Source organism: Pongo abelii, chromosome 10, assembly GCF_028885655.2.
Source record: "Pongo abelii isolate AG06213 chromosome 10, NHGRI_mPonAbe1-v2.0_pri, whole genome shotgun sequence".
Taxonomy (NCBI): domain Eukaryota; kingdom Metazoa; phylum Chordata; class Mammalia; order Primates; family Hominidae; genus Pongo; species Pongo abelii.
In genome coordinates this window covers 47031516-47050903 of record NC_071995.2, presented here as the reverse complement: position 1 = coordinate 47050903, position 19388 = coordinate 47031516, and the positions used below count along the sequence as shown (strand labels likewise).

Below are 19388 nucleotides of genomic sequence, written 5' to 3'. Positions count from 1 at the left end.
AAAAAATTTGTAACTAACAAAAAAGAAATTTAACACTGATATAAGAATATTATCTAATACACAGCCCATATTCAAATTCCCTCAATTGCCCCAATAACATTCTTTATAGCTATTTCCATGCAATCCAGGATTTGAAAATCATGAATTGTATTCAGTCATCACCCGAGCAGAAGGGTAAGGCTGGGATGAGCTTGGCATGTTTGAGGAATTGCAGAAAGTTCAGTGAGGCTGGCGCGAGGCAGATGAGGGAAGAGAGTGGGAAAGGTGAGGTTAGAGGCATGGCAAGGAGTCAAAGATCACGAGGCTTTTAAAATCAGAGTAAAGAGTTTATTTTAAATGCAATGAAAAGCCATAGGAGGGTTTGAAACAGGGAATGACTTAATCTTATTTATGATTTTTGTTTTGTTTTTGAGACGGAGTCTCCCTCTGTCGCCAGGCTCGAGGGCAGTCGTGTGATCTTGGCTCACTGCAACCTCTGCCTCCCAGGTTCAAGTGATTCTCCTGCCTCAGCCTCCCGAGTAGCTGGGACTACAGGAGCGTGCCACCACACACAGCTAATTTTTTTGTACTTTTAGTAGAGATGGGGTTTCACTATGTTGGCCAGAATGATCTCGATCTCCTGACCTTGTGATCTGCCCGCCTCGGCCTCCCAAAGTGCTGGAATTACAGGCAAGAGCCACCTTGCCCTGCCCTGATTTAGGATTTTAAAAGGTCAATCTGAAGACAATGTCAGAGTTGGGACATTCTATAAGACAACTAGTCCTAGACTCTTTAAAAAGTTAATGTCAAGGCCAGGCACGGTGTCTCACACCTGTAATCCCAGCACTTTAGGAGGCCTAGGTGGGCGGATCACCTGAGGTCAGGAGTTGGAGACCAGCCTGATCAACATGGTGAAACCCTGTCTCTACTAAAAATACAAGAAAAAAAACAGTTAATGTCAAAATAATAATAATAATAAAAAGTTTATATCATTTTTTGTTGGTGTTTTTTGGAGCTTTCATAACAAATTACCACAGACTTGGTGGCTTAGAACAACAAAAATGTATTCTCTCACAGTTCTGAAGTCCAGAAGTCCAAAATCAAGGTGTTGGCAGGGCTGTGCTCCCGAAGGCTGGAGCAGAGAGGAACCCTTCCTTGCCTCTTCCAGCTTGTGGTGCTCCAGGCATTCCTTGGCTTGTGACCACATCCCTCCAGTCTCCCTCTGTCTTCACGTGGCCGTCTCCTCCTTTGTGTCCATGTCTCCTCTTCCTCTTACAAAGACCCTCATCGTTGGATTTGGGGCCCACTCAAGTAATCCAGGATGATCTCACCTTAAGATCCTTGTTTACATCTGTAAAGACGCTTTTCCCAAATAAGGTCACATTAACATGTCCTAGGACATAGACATATGTTTTGGGAAGCCACCATTCAGTCCACTACAGAGGGAGATCATTTTGACAACAAGAGACTAAGAGATGAAACAATCAAATGTATGTACAAAGCTAGATTGGACCCTAAATTTTCTTTTTAAAAAAGAGGTTATTGGAGAATTTGGGGTATTATGTGCTACGAAATGATTATTCTTGTTTCAGCTGTGAAGATCGGAGTGTGGTTGTGTAATGGAATGTCTGCCTGCTAAAGTATTTAGGAGTGGAGTGTCATGATATCCTCAACCTTCTTTCTAGTGGGTTAGCAAAGAAAAAGTATATGTTCTACAGAAAGAAAGAAAAGGCAATTTTTAAAATTTTTTTCTTCTATTTATTTTTTCCTTTTTTAAAAAAATAGTTTGTCTTCATCTTACTTGTTGTTTTTTCTATTTATTTATTTATTTAAAATATTTATTTATTTAAAATAGATACTGGGTCTCACTATGTTGCCCAGACTGGTCTCAAACCCCTGGGCTCAAATAGTCCTCCTGCCTCAGCCTCCGAAAGCTCTGGGATTACAGGCATTAACCACTATGCCCGGCTGAAATATGGCAAATATCAGCTGGGCACAGTGGCTCACGCCTGTAATCCCAGCACTTTGGGAGGCCAAGGTGGGTGGATCACCCGAGGTCAAGAGTTCGAGACCAGCCTGGCCAACATAGGGAAACCCCGTCTCCACTAAAAATGCAAAAATTAGCTGGGTGTGGTGGCGGGCGCCTGTAGTCCCAGCTACTTGGGAGGCTAAGGCAGGAGACTCGCTTGAACCCAGGAGTCGGAGGTTGCAGTGAGCTGAGATTATGTCACTGCACTCTAGCCTGGGTGACAAGAGCAAAACTCCATTAAAAAAAAAAAAAAGGCAAATATTAGTGACTGTGTAATCTAGGTGGAGGGTGTATGAATATTTATCAGACTATTACTTTTTTCTTTTCTTTTTCTTTTTTTTTTTTTTTTGAGACAGGGTCTCACTCTGTCACCCAGGCTGGAGTGCGATGGTATAGTCTCAGCCCACTGCAACCTCCGTCTCCCATGCTGAAGCTATCCTCCTGCCTCAGCCTCCCTAGTAGCTGGGACTACAGTTGCATGCCACCATCCCCAGCTAATTTTTGCATTTTTTGTAGAGATGGGGTTGCACCATGTTGCCCAAGCTGGTCTCGAACTCCTGGGCTCAGGCAATCTACCTGGAATGGCAGGGGCTTGAATGGCTGAACTCCAGGGGGTGTGATGAAGGACAAGTTATTGGGAGTGAGGGCAGCAGGACTAGGGCCAAAGAGGTTTTTGAGGAAGGTGTGGGAACCCTAGTAGGGTTTATAGCAGGTGGGAAAGCCAGGCAGAGGTGTTTACACTTGAGATGTCTCATGTTGCAAGGAAAGTGCAGCTAACCAAAAACCAGGAAGGAAATATGGTCCCAGGTCTGGGCCAGTCACTGGGCCTTGCTTTCCTCATTGGTAAAATATGATTGCGCCACTGCTCTCCAGCCTGGGTGACAGAGTGAGACTCTGTCTTAAAAGTAAAAATAAAATGAAACAGGCATTTATTAAAGACAGGGGTGGGTCTCAGAGCACTGCCCCCAGTAGTTCTTGCTGTTTTTTGTTGTTATTGTTTTACTTTTTTTAACTGCCCCCTGTGGAGCAAGGCTACCCCATAGGCAGTGTGCCCAGAGTAGCCTTTGTTTGTGTTTTTAATTTATTTTTTATTTTTTAACTGCTCTTTGTGGAGCGGGGAAGGAGTCCTAAGCTCTTCCTTCTCAGGGGGATGCCCCAAGATCCTCTGGGTGGAAATGAGCAGTAATCCCTTTACTGAGGAAGGAAAGGGCAGGGGGAAGTGGGGACAACCCATCTCAGGACCGTGCTGGAGGTGGAGCATGCCTGCAATCTCCTCCCCAGGTGAAGGGAGGATTTGTAGAGTAAATCACAGTCGGGGTGTCCAAGGAGGGCAGCGATCCTCCTCACCCCCGCCAACTCTGAGTTCTGGGACCGTCCAAGAGGAGGTGCAGCCCTGATGTGGGCCCATCTGTTATTCCCCTCCCTCCTCCACACAGCCTCTGAGCTCCTCAGCCTGGAACCCCGGAAGATGAGAAGGAGGAAAACTGGGATCACCAGGCACAGCCCCTCACCCCCAACCCCCTATTTCCTGCTGAAGATGCTGAGAGGGGAGCAGTACTTGCAATTCTGTGAGCTGGGGAGAGATCTCACCCTGGCACATGGTTATGCTCTTTTCCCCAAGCAGTGGCTGGAGCACATGCATGTGCCTGACATGCGACATGGCAGGGGCCCGTGCCCATCAGGCCAGTCATCAGAGGCTCTTCTTCAGTCATGACACTCTGCCATCCGTCTCACCCTACCTCTTGCAGGGAGAGGTTGGGTGACAGCTGAACAGAAAAATTCACAGGGTCTGAAGCCCTACAAACTGCCCCGCCTGCCCTCTGCTTACAGGCTATGTAGGTGTTGGTTTGACAGCTGCCACCAGGACTGAGCTTCTGGAGCCAGTGGCTCTCACACCCAGAGTGACCTGATGGGCAATGTCTGTCAGAAATTCTCTTGGCCAGTCACAGCAACTCATGCCTGTAAACCCAACATTTTGTGAGGTCAAGGCGGGAGGATTGCCTGAGCCCAGGAGTTCAGGACAAGCCTGGGAAACATAGGAAGACCCTGTCTCTACAAAAAATTTAAAATTAGCTGGGCATGGTGGTGCACACCTGTAGTCCCAGCTACTTGGGAGGCTGAGGTGGGAGAATTGCTTGAGCCCAGGAGGCTGAGGCTGCAGTGAGCTATGATTATGCCACTGCACTCTGGCCTGAGTGAGCAAGTGAGCTCCTATCTCAGAAAACAAAAACAACAAAAGAAGAACATTCTCTCACTCTCTAGTTGGATTCTTTCTATAGTACACGGCTATCTGTGCTGGCCCCTGGCTGGAGGGGAGGGCAGTGGCAGAGGAGATGGAGACAGGAAAAGGGAGAGCTGAATGGTAGAGAGAGGGAAAGGGGAAGTGGAGGGGGAAGAGAGGAGGGGAGAGGAGAAGGGAAATGGAGGTGAGGGGTGGTGGAAAGAGGGGAGGAGGAAGGAAGAATAGAGGAAACCAATGGGCCAGAAATGGAAACTTGGGTTTTTTCCTCTCACAGGCCCCAGAGCCTCCACACGGGGAGCAACCAGTCAGCTAACCCCATTCACATCCCAGAGCCCTCAGAGTCTGGTCTGGGTCTCATCTGCGTCACCCTGCACCACTCCTTGTCTACAAGATCCTTGGTCTGAAATACCATGGGAGGCTCTGGAAGCTGTGGCATTGCCCTGGGGTCAGGCTCATTCTGATAGGTACCTAGGAGGGGGGCATTCCTTCAGGTTGGGGCCTTCTTGCTCTTCTCTACCCCCTCACATCTGGCCACAGGCCCCACTCATAGCTGCATGTAAAAAGGAAGAAGATGAGGCCGGGCACGGTGGCTCATGCCTGTAATCCCAGCACTTTGGGAGGCCGAGGTGGGCGGATTGACTGAGGTTGGGAGTTCGAGATCAGCCTCACCAACATGGAGAAACCCTGTCTCTAATAAAAATACAAAATTAGCTGGGCATGGTAGCAGGCGCCTGTAATCCCATCTACTTGAGAGGCTGAGGCAGGAGAATCTCTTGAACCCAGGAGGCAGAGGTTGCGGTGAGCTGAGATTGCACCACTGCACTCTAACTTGGGCAACAAGAGCGAAACTCCATCTCAAAAAAAAAAAAAAGGAAGAAGATGGCACACTGTTTGGCCTTGCAGATGTTCTATCCTTTTTTTTTTCCTCTTGGGACAGGGTCTTGCTCGGTCACCCAGGCTGGAGTGCAGTGGCATGAACACGGCTCACTGCAGCCTTGATCTCCCAGGCTCAATCAATCCTCCTACCTCATCATCCCGAATAGCTGGGACTATAGGTCCTGCCACAGCACCAGGGTAATTTTTACATTTTGTGTAGAGACAGGGTCTCACTATGTTGCCAGGCTTGTCTCGAATTCCTAGCCTTAAGCAATCCTTCCTCCTCAGCCTCACAAAGTGTTGGTATTACAGTCTGTGTTCTTTTTATTTATTGTTTGAGTTTGGCCAAGGCACCTGGGAAGACTGGAAGGAAAAAGCAGATCCATTTGGTGGACCAGGAAGAAGGCAACATATGAGGAAAGAAAGAGGGGACAGGATCTTCACTCACCCAAAGCAAGGTTTGCACTGGCAAAGGGGTTCTGCAAATTCAAAAGGGCCTTAATATTTTTTGGCCTGAATGAAAGCAGGGCCTTCATATTTTTATTATTAATAATTTTACTACAAATTTCTGGCCAAGCACAGTGGCTCATACCTGTAATCCCAGAAGGTGAATTTCTTGAGTCCAGGAGTTTGAGACCAGCCTAGGCAACATGGTGAAACCCCGTTTCTTTTTTTTTTTTTTTTTGGGACAGAGTCTCGCTCTGTTGCCCAGGCTGGAGTGCAATGGTGCAATCTCCACTCACTGCAACCTCCACCTCCTGGCTTCAAGTGATTCTCCTGCCTCAGCCACCTGAGTAGCTGGGATTACAGGCGTGTGCCACCACACCTGGTAGAGATGGGGTTTCACCATATTGGCCAGGCTGGTCTCAAACTCCTGACTTCGAGTGATCTGCCCACCTCGGCCTCCCAAATTGCTGGGATTACAGGCGTGAGCCACCATGCCCTGCCAAAACCCTGTTTCTATTACAAAAGAAGAAGGAGGAAGAGGAGGAGGAGGAGGAGGAGGAGGAAGAGGGGAGGAGGAAGAAGAAAATACAGAAAAAAATTCTTTTTTTTTTTTTTTTGGAGACAGGGTCTTGCTCTGTCGCCCAGACTGGAGTGCAATGGTGCGGTCACAGCTCACTGCCTCCTGGGCTCAGCTCAAGCCCTTTCACCTCAGCCTCCAGAGTAGCTGGGACCACAGGCACACACAACTATGCCCAGCTTCTTCTATTTTATTTTATTTTATTTTTGTAGAGACAGGGTTTTGCTATGTTGCCCAGGCTGGTCTCGAACTCCTGACCTCAAGTGGTCTACCCATCTCAGCCTCCGAAAGTGCTGGGATCACAGACATGAGCCACCACGCCCAGCAGAAAATAAGAAAAAAAATCTATTAACAATTACATAAGGCTTTAATGTTAGTTAGAATGCTTTTGGCAGGAAACAATAGAAGACCCAAATCAAAATGTCCTAAACAATAAGGGGACTTAAAATCTTGTAAAAACTTCGGAGGCAGAGCAAGGTTTGGTGTCAAGGTTGGTTAATTCAGGGGCTCAGCACTCTATCGGGACCCATGCTCTTTTCAGCTTTCTGTATTGCCTTGCTATTGAGCAGTAGCTTTTGTCCTCCTGTTTGTCCCCTTCTGGTCACAAGACGGCTGCAGCAACCTCAAGCACCAGGCACAAGCACAAGCACAATGTGGTCACACAGTAATGCCCAGGGCTGCAAGAGGAAAATCCTTTCCCTGAGTTCTTTTTTAAGAGCAAGGAAATTTTTGCAAGAATATCTTCCTTCCAACCCCCAACCGGCAGACATTACCTCACCTCTCATTTCCATAATTACATCACATGCTGGTTCCTTAACCAGGCCCTGGCAAAACAAGTGGAATTACCTTGATTGGCTTAGGGGAAGGTTCACCCTGGTGGTGAAGCCCAGCACCTCCAATGCACATGGGTGTGCCACACCAGGACAGAGCTGGGTTGTGTTGGCAGGTGGAATAAGCTGGGAACGGCTTTGAAGTAGCTATGCAACAGTGGCTACTGCCTGTGACAGCCTCTTCTGTGACATGTGGCATATACTGCCTCGCATTGGGATTATGCATGTGTGGTCTGTCTCTACAATCTTAGAAGCAAAAAGCTAAATATATTTCCTATAGTAGCCAGCACAGTGATTTGCACCAAATAGGTGTTGCAAAAATAATGAACGAATAAAACTTGAAAATTGAAAATGAAGCCCAGTGCGGTGTGCTGTTGTCTCAGCTACACAGGAGGCTGAAGTGGGAGGAGTGTTTGAGCCCAGGAGTTCAAGGCCAGCCTGGGCAAAGTAGTAAGACTCAGTCTCTAAAAAAATAAACTTAGGAAGTATCAGGCTCAATTAAAAAAAAAAAAAAGAAAGAAAGAAGAACGGCCAGGAGCGGTGGCTCGCGCCTGTAATCCCAGCACTTTGGGAGGCCAAGGCGGGCGGATCACAAGGTCAAGAGTTCGAGACCAGCCTAGCCAACATGGTGAAACCTCGTTTCTACTAAGAATACAAAAATTAGCCAGGAGTGGTGGCGGGTACCTGTAATCCCAGCTACTCAGGAGGCTGAGGCAGGAGAACTGCTTGAACCTGAGAGGCGGAGGTTGCAGTGAGCTGAGATGGTGCCACTGTACTCCAGCTTGGGTGACAGAGCAAGACTCTGTATTGAAAAAAAAAAAAAGAAAAACAAACAAAAAACTGGAGATGATTGCCAGAATAGTATAATTGGATTACCTTTGCCAAGGGCATTTCAGTATTAGTTTGCTCTTGGACTAGACATCTCTTGGAAGCCAAATGAGATATTTGATAAAAATAGAGAAGTGTGCAGAGAGGGTGAAAGGAGCGAGAGTGAGGTTGAATTTATACCCACCCTCTTCCATGAGTTAAACTAATTTCTGTAGACAAAATCTTTGTGTAATTAGGAAATCTTTATATTCTGTAAAATCTTTATAGTCTGTTCCAATTTTAAAAAGAGAAAAAAAGGCCAGGCGCGGTGGCTCACGCCTGTAATCCCAACACTTTGGGAGGCCAAGGTGGGTGGATCACGAGGTCAGGAGATGGCCAACATGATGAAACCCTGTCTCTACCAAAACTGCAAAAATTAGCTGGGCGTGGTGGCACATGCCTGTAGTCCCAGCTACTTGGGAGCCTGAGGCAGGAGAATCACTTGAACCCGGGAGGCGGAGGTTGCAGTGAGCTGAGATCATGCCACTGCACTCCAGCCTGGCGAAAGAGCGAGACTCTGTCTCAAAAAAAAAAAAAAAATAATAATAATAATAATAATAATAATAAATAAGAGAGAGAAAAAAAAAGTCCAGTAGTGAGACGACTGTTTACAAGCACTTTTTGTATTATGACTAAAGCAGACATGTCTCTAGTTCTGGAAGGTTCATTGATTCTGACTATTTCTCTCCTGCTGTAGACTCGGAGGGAGTGTAGAGGAGGAAAGAACTGTTTTCCCAAAACCCGCTCGGAGCTGACAATGACAAATTCAGGGGCACTAGGTTCTTGGCATGAAAGGGGCAGTGACAGGCTAATGAGATGTCAGCAAAGGGGACCTATTTCACGGGGCGAGGGCCCGCTCCCTGCTCCACAGCCCCCACACCCAAGGGTCTATTTTCTCTTCAGCTTCTGCTGCCTTGTATCTCCTAGACAGTCGCCCTGGCATTGGGCTCCGGGAGCCATCTGCCTGGGTCATCTCTTCCAGCTTTACCTTGCGGCCTTAGCTGACGGGCACTGACCACTCTGGCCCCGGAGCATAGAGGAGCGAGGCTCCAGGTGTACAACTGTCCTGCCTGTGCCTCGGCTGGTGTCCCTGTTGGCAGGAGACCAGGCAGGTGGCAGCAGCCATCCTACAAGCACTGTATCTCCCTGTGACCTGAGAATTGAGTTCAGAGGGAGGCCTGGACAAAAATGCCCCCTCACTAGGGAAGCTACAGCCTGGACATGGGGACCAGCTGGCTTTGCCATTTAAGGTCAATGGGCTGCCACCTGGGCCCAGGAACGGGGCTCCTGGGAGTTTTTCTGACAATCATTGGCAGAATGAGATCTCTCTGTGACTGCAGCTTCATCCAGTGCTCATGTGAGGGCTGGCCCCTGTTGACCTCTTGCCCAAAGGGGCCTGGGAGGTGGCACTATCCCCCCAGGACTGGAAAGGCTGCCAGGTGCAGAGCCGATTTCTTCTGGGGCTCCTCGATGGCTGGACAACAGAGTGGAGTGAGCCTAGGCTTTGGAGCCAGAGCTCTGCGGTAAAATTTCAGTTCTGCCACTCATTCTGCAGCCTTAGGCTAGATATTCAATCTGTGTGAGCTGTGGAAGTGGGTGTTGTGGAAACCGTGAAGGCAGCTTTTCCTCCCACCTTGACAGCGCCTCCCCTGACCTCCTTCAGCCTCACCCAGGACTGCCACACCACCTGCCACAGAGGCCTGAAGACAGATTTGTAATCGCATAACCCACTTGGCCATCCTCTGGCCTGACAGATTCCTGCTGGAGAAGAGTCACTTGCCAGCTGCTTCCCAAACACAGAATGACAGGTGGACAGGCAGGCCCTCAGCCCCTCAAAGTCATTATCCCCCTCCTCATCCCTGCCCAAAGCACCTCTGCCCAGACATGCTAACCTCTCAGTGGTCAGCGGCCTCTGTGGGGGGAAGCAGGTTGCTCCTCTGGCCAGGTTAGGTGAGGGCAGTCTAAGCCCTCTGTCCAGACAGCCGGAACCTGGGGTCGCCGCCAGCCTCAGGAGTCCGCACCCTCTTAGGCTGTGTCCATTTATTCCCATCAAGCCTCAGCGGCCTCAGCATCAGCATCAGTTGCAGCTCTGGGTCCAGACTTTCCATTTGTGCTCAAGGGCAGATCAGATGATTGTCAGCCACAGAGCAGTGACCTAGACCTTGGGGTATATTTGTTCTTGCTGCAGGCTAACTTCTATTCACTCTCCCTCCAGTGCAGGAGGGGGAAATCATCTTTACAAGGACAAATGCCCCCCCAACCACTGGCACTTTGCTCTTCCAATTCCCCAAGCTTTATTCTACTGGAATATTTCTTCTCAGCTAAACTCTTCTCTCACCTTCTTTCACCCCAGACCTCTGTGGCTGCTTAAAGCTTTCCAACCTTTTTCACATCTTGCCACGTGTAGAAAATAATTCACCTGTACGGTGTACAGAGGTAAATGGAGGGGGCTGCTCCTGGCCGGGGTGACTGGCCCCAGGGAGGATGGGTGAGTCAGGCTCTCCAGGTTCCACCATGTCATTCTAAAAGCTGAACGGATCCTATATGGGCACCCTGAATCCTATTCTCAGGGCACCCTGCTTGGGAAATGCTGGTGTCATGGGGTGTCACACTCGCCTAAGCTTTGTGATTTATCTGCTCCTTTTCATACATGGGTGTCCCATTCCCATTTCCTCCAGTGCTTGCACTACGGCAATCGGCAGATCTCCTGGCCTGGGAAGGTCTCCAAATCTCCTCTGGCAGATTGGCCGGCGTCTTCAAGGTTCACCTTCATTCCAGGCATCCCACCCCACTCCCCTGCCCAGGCTGCAGGAAGAACCTGGCTCGTGGCTGAATTTGTGCTGGGGTCTTACCTTGCCCCGAAGGACATAAAACCGTGGTTGCTCTCGACAAATGCTATATAAAACCATCCTGAGCACATAGTTGAGGCATCTCAGGCTGCAAAAGCATGCTGTGCTATGCACGCAGATATAATATATACATTAAAAAAAAATTTGAAACATTAAAAAAAAATTTAAGGGAAAAAAATTTTTTGTCCCTTAGGCTGGAGTGCAGTGGCACGATCTCAGCTTACTGCTACCTCCACCTCCCAGGCTCAAGCAATCCTCCCACTTCAGCCTCTCAAGCAGCTGGGACCACAGACGTGCACCACCATGCCCAGCTCATTGTTTGTATTTTTAGTAGAGACAGGGTTTCGCCATATTGCCCAGGCTGGTCTTGAACTCCTGAGCTCAAGTGATCCACCTGCTTCAGCCTCCCAGAGTGCTGGGATTACAGGCGTGAGCCACGGTGCCCGGCCAAAAAAATGCTCGAAATAGACAGGGTCTCACCCTGTTGCCCAGGCGCTGGTCTCGGACTCCCAGGTTTAAGCAATCCTCTCACCTTGGCCTCCCAGAGTGCTGGGACTGCAGCTGTGAACCCCAGTGCTGGCCTTAAACATGCACATCTTTCAGATGCAATTTTCAGAGCAAAGGGGCTAAAGTGAGCAATGGGTAAGGGATACAAAACACCTTTGGGAAAGAGATGGTAACTGGGTACACATCAGAATAAAGTAAGTCACGGAGGAGAGGTGAGTATGTCTGCAACTCTGCCCCCAGGGCCCATCTGCTACCACTCATTAGGCATTCCCACTCAGGCAAGCACCAAAGCACCAAAACCGATTCCTCCCTTCTGCACGAAGCTTGACCTTTTGGTCATTGTCCTTTCCCATTGCTTAGTTCAACTGAGTACCAGGCACCAAGCTCTCCAGCTATGTATAACACTCATGCCCCTTCACCCGTCTGCCCCCAAGAACCACGGTCCTCCAACAGGTGCTTGGAAAAAAGTCCAAATCAGAGAACTTACCCCCTCCAATCTTTCCTACACATACATATTACTCCTACTTCAAATAATCTCCATGACATACAATTGGGTCAAATACCAATACCAGAAAAACCAGTGACTGTTATTTTGTCTGACATTTCCACTTTCTCTAAACAATAACCCCTTTAGTATGAACCATCTTTGCCATTGTAGGTTTTAGCTAAGTATGGAATAAATCACGATTCCAAGCCCTTCTCATGTGACTAATACTTTATTAAAGACTGACAGCAATAGTTCTGGCAGTGTAGTAGCAAATCTAACCCTTTGCTACTGTACATGTGGTCACATCAGACCAACAGCATCATTTGGGAGGTTATTTAAAAAACGTATCTAGGGGCCAGGTGTAGTGGCTCACTCCTGTAATCCCAGCACTTTGGGAGGCCGAGGCAGGATTGCCTGAGCCCAGGAGTTCAAGGCCAGCCTAAGCAACATGGCAAAACTCCATCTCTACCAAAAAAAAAAAAAAAAAAAAATACAAGAATCAGCCAGGCATGGTGGAACACACCTGTAATCCTGGCTACTTGAGAGGCTGTGGTGAGAGGATGGCTTAGCCCACGTCAAGGTGGGGGTGAGCTATGATGGTGCCATTGCACTGCAGCCTGTGCAAGAGAGCATCTCAAAGAAAAAAAATTAAGATGTGTCTGAAGCCTCACCTCATGCCTATAGAATTAGAACCTGCATTTTGTTTTTAAATTTGAGAGTCAGGGGTCTCCCTCTGTCACCTAGGCTGGAATGCAGGGGTGCAATCATGGCTCACTGCAGCCTCAACCTCCTTGGGCTCAGGTGGTCCTCCCACCTATAGGCAGGTGCCATCACACCATGCAAATTTTTGTTTTGGTAGAGATGGGGTTTCACCATGTTGCCCAGGCAGGTCTCGAATTCCTGGGCTCAAGTGATCCACCCAACTTGGCCTCCCGAAGTGCATGAGCCACCAGGTTGACCCCAAACCCGCATTTTAATATCTACAGGTGATTCACGTCCATTTTAGTTACAGAAGCACTGGCTCAATCTGAACCCATTTCCTCACTTACAAAATGATTCTATAGCCACTTAATTCAGGCCCAAATTAAACAGATAAACCAAGAAGCTGGGCAGTGGCTCATGCCTATAATCAAAACTTTGAGAGGTTGAGGCAGGAGGATCACTTGAAGCCAGTTCAAGACCACCCTGGGCAGCATAGCAAGACCCTATCTCTACAAGAAATAAAAATAGCTGGGCATGGTGGTGTGCACCTCTAGTCCCCAGCTACTCAGGAGGCTGAAGCAGGAGAATCACATGAGTCCAGGAGCTCGAGGCTGCAATGAGCTATGTATTATCATGCCACTGTACTCCAGCCTGGGTGACAGAGCAAGACCCTCAAAAGTCAGGTGGTTCATCTACTAGCCTCATACATCCAACTTTAACTGGATCAAGTATTTAAGTCAGCTCAACATTTAAAATGGAAACATCACTTTTATTAACAATTTAGGGCAATAGACACATTTATAGAACAAAAATAAGACAGTTCTAAGACAATGGAGTGTAAAAGCACAGCACACAGGTTAATACTCTTCACCCTCATCCTCTCCGTCAGCACTATCTGCTCCAACCTCCTCATAATCCTTCTCAAGGGCAGCCATGTCCTCACGGGCCTCTGAAAACTCGCCTTCTTCCATCCCCTCACCCACATACCAGTGAACAAAGGCACGCTTGGCATACATCAGGTCAAACTTGTGGTCCAGGCGAGCCCAGGCCTCGGCAACAGCTGTGGTGTTGCTCAGCATGCACACAGCTCTCTGTACCTTGGCCAGGTCTCCACCAGGCACCACAGTGGGAGGCTGGTAGTTGATGCCAACCTTGAAGCCAGTGGGGCACCAATCCACAAACTGGATGGTACGCTTGGTTTTGATGGTGGCAATGGCAGCATTGACATCTTTGGGAACCACATCACCACGGTATAACAGGCAGCAAGCCATGTATTTACCATGCCGAGGGTCACATTTCACCATCTGGTTGGCTGGCTCAAAGCAAGCATTGGTGATCTCTGCTACAGTAAGCTGTTCGTGGTAGGCTTTCTCAGCAGAGATGACAGGGGCATATGTGGCCAGAGGGAAGTGGATGCGGGGATAGGGCACCAGGTTGGTCTGGAATTCTGTCAGGTCAACATTCAGGGCTCCATCAAATCTCAGGGAAGCAGTGATGGAGGACACAATCTGGCTAATAAGGCGGTTAAGGTTAGTGTAGGTTGGGCGCTCGATATCAAGGTTTCTACGACAGATGTCATAGATGGCCTCATTGTCTACCATGAAGGCACAATCAGAGTGCTCCAGGGTGGTGTGGGTGGTGAGGATGGAGTTGTAGGGCTCAACTACAGCTGTGGAAACCTGGGGCGCCGGGTAAATGGAGAACTCCAGCTTGGACTTCTTGCCATAATCAACCGAGAGACGTTCCATGAGCAGGGAGGTGAACCCAGAACCAGTTCCCCCACCAAAGCTGTGGAAAACCAAGAAGCCCTGAAGACCGGTGCACTGGTCAGCCTGCAAAATAAAAAAGTTTCATTTTAGTGTTGCGAGACATTTGGTGAAAACTGCAGAGGACTTCGTCCTTGAGCAGAAAAACCTCTGCTAAGACTATTTTAAGATGAACTATTTCCTCAGGCAGAGGAATCACAAGGTCTGGGCTTGCATACAGGGCTCAAGTTTTGGTAACTGGGAGGGCAGCCTCTGGTTCTCTTGCTGTGGCCACAGAACAGGGCAGTTTCTTAGTTGGAGAGCTCCTAAGGGGCAGGCCCAGGACCACCAGCCTGGTACAGTAGATGTCTTGTAAAGATTTGGCAGCTGCTTTCTGAGGTGGAACAACAGAATAGCCAAAGTTCTAACACCCTGGTGCTGGAGTCAGGCTGTGTCAGGATCCAGCTATACCAGCTCCTTACTGTATGACCATATTCATTTCTCAGTTCTTCCACTGATTAAGTGAGAATAGTAATCTACCTTAGGTTGAGAATTAAATAAGTACTCAGCATAGTGCTTGGCACAGTAAGCACCCAATATATGACACTAGGTACCAAGAAGCCCATTCATTTTGGGTAAAGTGACACAACCACAATTCCATGAGACCTCAGATTGTTGGGGATTTCTTCCACCTAACTGGGCTATTTCAGTTAGCAAACTGCTACTTTATGAAGGAATGATTTTGACCTTCCAAATAAAGTATTCTATTGTAAACTCTTGCTTCTCCAAGTGATGGGCCTCAGATTTGTGAACATTCTCTACTCCGCTCCCTTATTAGCCTGTGGGTCCACAAACTACATGAGATCAATGCACAGGGCAGACTCTTGCCTACCATATTACACCAGTTAAGCCTCCTGTGAGCACAGTAATGCCAAGGACAAATGCAATTGTTTTGGTAGGCAATAAACCTCGCTCCAGAACCCTAAAAATAGCTACTAGGTTTATTTGTCCCTAAAGGCAGGTCCTGATTTTCCAAGTCAGTGCTTATAACTAAAGCTTAGGTTTTTTTTTTTTTTTTGGAGATGGAGTCTCACTCTGTCACCCAGGCTGGAGTGCAGTGGCGCGATCTGGGCTCACTGCAAGCTCCGCCTCCCAGGTTCACGCCATTCTCCTGCCTCAGCCTCCCTAGTAGCTGGGACTACAGGCGCCTGCCACCACGCCCGGCTAATTTTTTTATTTTTAGTAGAGAGGGTTTCACCGTGTTAGCCAGGATGGTCTCGATCTCCTGACCTCGTGATCCACCCACCTCGGCCTCCCAGATCTGGGATTACAGGTGTGAGCCACTGTGCCCGGCCTAAAGCTTAGTTTTTAAGCATAGGAAACATTAGTCCAGTTTTGCTGGGAAGACTACGTAAACATCTGAGGAAAGTATGAAGCCATGAATGATAAGGCCATTATTTTTTAGAATGGAACAGTCATGTCTGGGCTTAATACAATGTGATTTTCTTGACAAGTTACTCTGCCCAGGCCATCATGCTTGATATCTGATTACTTACAAGCTGCCCACATGCCTAAGGAGCAAAGAGTCATCTGATTGCCAGGCTCTTAATTAAAGTGATCCAAACAGCACACTTCATAAGGAAGCTCCCGACTCCACTTTCAGCTGTACTGGAAGTTTCCAGTATTGGCTGTTTCTTGTCAGTGTGACACTGGCTTCTTGTTCTCTGAACTTTCTGTATTGACATGAAGGAACCAGCCCAGATTTTTAAAAAATGACTTTGATCAATTAGTTATATGTAGAAGTCAGCTACCTCCTCACTCAGTATGACTAAAGATGGCCTCAAAAGGAATGTCTCAGCTTGAAGCAAAATAGGCTAAAGAGCACTTACTCCTACCCCATAGTTGTCCCATAAACCCAAGATCATCTGGTTCAGAAATCCAATTAATTTAGTGAACAGATACATTTTAGTTGCAATGCAAATAGTCTCATTTTAGTTGCAAAGAATGATCTTTGTAGTTTGGTCTCAGAACTGCAAAAGAAACTCTCATCCCACTTTATTTAAAGTACTATACTTACCAGCTTGCGAATTCGGTCCAACACGAGGTCAATGATCTCCTTGCCAATGGTGTAGTGCCCTCGGGCATAGTTATTGGCAGCATCTTCCTTGCCTGTGATGAGTTGCTCAGGGTGGAAGAGCTGACGGTAGGTGCCAGTGCGAACTTCATCTGGAGAAGATGATGGGGGAGGAGCAGGGGGGAGGAGGAGGAGGGAGGAAGGAGGAGCGGGGAGGGAGAGTGGGTGAGTGACCAGTGGAGCCCCCAGGACAGACCTCCTGTCCCAGCACCCTGGGATCTCACTTGGGTTACTGAGGTCAACTCACCAATGACTGTGGGTTCCAAGTCTACAAACACTGCCCGGGGCACATGCTTGCCAGCGCCCGTCTCACTGAAGAAGGTGTTGAAAGAATCATCTCCTCCCCCAATGGTCTTGTCACTTGGCATCTGGCCATCGGGCTGGATGCCGTGTTCCAGGCAGTAGAGCTCCCAGCAGGCATTGCCAATCTGGACACCAGCCTGGCCAACGTGGATGGAGATGCACTCACGCTGTGGGAGGAAGAAAGAAAAATGTCAGGATATAATACATCAGATGGGACACTTAGGAATGATTCACACCTAATGACTGATTAACCTTCAAGACAGATAACTGGCTGGGCGCAGTGACTCACGCCTATAATCCCAGTACTTTGGGAGGCTGAGGCAGGTGGATCATCTGAGGTCAGGAGTTTGAGACCTGCCTGGCCAACATGGCAAAACTGCATCTCTACTAAAAATACAAAAAAAAAAATTAGCAGGGCATGATGGCGCACACCTGTAGTCCCAGCTACTTGGGAGGCTGAGGGAGGAGAATCACTTGAACCCAGGAGGTGGAGGTTGCAGTGAGCTGAGATCACACCACTGCCCTCCAGCCTGAGTGACAAGAGATTCCATCTCAAACAAAAAAAGATAACCATCTTTCAGCAGGCCACTCGGCTCAGGGACTATAATTTCAAAAGCAAAAATCTTTGAAGACCTAATTCAGCAAAAGTGCCTTGGAAAACCAAAGATGTGTTCATCAACTACTCGGCAAGACCAGACAGTTGCTTTGTAGCCACAGTAGATATGATTCCTTAAACTAAGGCAAAATTCCCCTTTCCAGCTCTGATTCATTCTCTGAATGACTGTGTAACTACTGAGCTCATTCTGGTCCCGCTTTAATCCTATTCTTTAGGAGACAAAAGCTTCTCTCTCCCTCCTTTAAAACCAGCTTAAACCAGCAAACTACAGCCATGACTCATGAAGAAAATGCTGGATAAGCAGCAGTTAGCTATATTTTAAAAACTGTGGTCAGAGACAGCTTTTTAACCATGTGGAAGAATCTAATCTATAGGAAGAACATTTTTCCTTCACCATCAAAACATCTCCGGGAGAGGGAAGACCATAATAATAAAGGCTAAAAATGTTACCAAGACTTTACTGATAGGTTAAGAAATTAGTTGTTTCTGGCTCACATCTGTAATCCCAGCACTTTGGGAGGCCAAGGTGAGCAGATCACTTGAGGTCAGGAGTTTGAAATCAGCCTGGCCAACATGGTGAAACATTGTCTCTATTAAAAATACAAAAAAAAAAAAAAAAAAAAATTATGGCAGAGCACAGTGGCTCATGCCTGTAATCCCAGCACTTTGGGAGACCGAGGTGGGCGGATCATCTGAGGTCAGGAGTTCAAGACCAGCCTGGCCAAAATGCTGAAACCCCATCTCTACTAAAAATACAAGAATTAGCCAGGCATGGCGGTGAGCGCCTGTAGTCCCAGCTACAGACAGGCATGAGAATCACTTGAACCCAAACCCAGGAGGCGGCGGTTGCAGAGATCTCGCCACTGCACTCCAGCGTGGGCAGCAGAGCCAAGACTGTGTGTGTGTGTGTGTTTCTCTCTCTCTCTCATAGATATATATTTATGAGGTGGACCAAGTTAATTTAGAAAGGCCAGAGGGGCCAAAGCAGAATACGGTTAGAAATTCCCAAACCCACACCTCCTTAGTAAAATAAGGGAATAAACATAGAATCTGTACACACAGACTTAACAAGAAAACAAAAAGGGTGTTTGGCATTTCATCATAAGTCAGATTAGCCACTTTGGAGACTGGCAGAGCACTAAGTTCTCAAAGGGCCTGGTCTCATAAGCCAAGAGATAATAAAAACCCTAATTACTCACCTTTGACCTCCTTCCCACCTACACTCCCCATGAAACAATCAAGGTCTCTTGACCACATCAGCAAGTTCAGTATCACCTGGGTCGTCTACTCACCCAGCTCCAGGGGTGTGGGAGAACAGGAGTAGTTTGTTCTAATTAGCCCATGACTATTTACCATTGCATCATGTTTACCTCTTTGAGAAAAAGTCTCACTCTGTCGCCCAGGCTGAAGTGCAGTGGAAACTCCGCCTTCCAGGTCCAAGTGATTTTCCTGCCTCAGCCTCCCAAGTAGCTGGGATTACAGGTGCCCACCACCATGCCTGGCTCATTTTTGTATTTTTAGTAGAGATGAGGTTTCACCATGTTGGCCAGGCTGGTCTTGAACTCCTGACCTCAGGTGATCTGCCCACCTCGGCCTCCAAAGTGCTGGGATTATAGGCGAGAGCCACCACGCCCAGCATCATGTTTACCTTTAACTGGACTTTGGAAACGCCCAAGCCCCAAAAAGCTGGAGATAACCAGATACCTGACCATGATGGCCCCCAGGCCCAAGGAGATAAAGTATCTGAGAAGATCCATTCATTCTAACAAAATGCTTCTTCTGTTTAAATGCTGCTTCTATTTTGCGCCCGCAATTTTTCTTTCATTGCTCAGTCTAAACTGCCTTCTTGAAGGCAGTCAGCGGCCACTGCCTTACCCTCCACTCTCCCCTGGCCACGTGGAGAAAGTGAGGCACAGGTGGAGTCAATTGGTCTAGTGTTAACTGGATAAGCAGCTCTTACCTCTTGTTAAAAAACAAGAAAATTTAACCAGTGTTCGCCTAAACCAGTCTGCTGCCGCTCTCCTGCTTTTTAAAGGGTCTCACTACTTTGTGAATAACACTTTTACCAGTATCTTTTTGGTATTGCTTGAAAAGAAGCAATAAGTTGTTACAGTGCGACATATACATGTATTTACATATGATTTTTATATTTAAATTCATATACGTATTTTTGAGATAAGGTCTCGGTGGAGTGCAGT

At 47.8% G+C, this 19388-nt stretch overlaps 1 protein-coding gene across 2 annotated transcripts in view; it reads right to left on the bottom strand.

Annotated features, from left to right (window-relative positions):
• Window positions 1–13140: 13140 nt before the first annotated feature.
• The window catches only part of LOC100446260 (tubulin alpha-1C chain), a 57221-nt gene continuing 50973 nt past the window's right edge, over window positions 13141–19388 (bottom strand). For both annotated transcript variants that reach the window (XM_054527209.2, XM_009247680.4), the window contains 3 exons: window positions 16519–16741; window positions 16215–16363; window positions 13141–14224 (listed from right to left, as the gene is read on the bottom strand). In XM_054527209.2, coding sequence (XP_054383184.2) covers window positions 13250–14224; window positions 16215–16363; window positions 16519–16741 — 1347 coding nt within the window. In that variant the 3' untranslated portion in view covers window positions 13141–13249. The remainder of the gene's footprint in view (window positions 14225–16214; window positions 16364–16518; window positions 16742–19388) is intronic.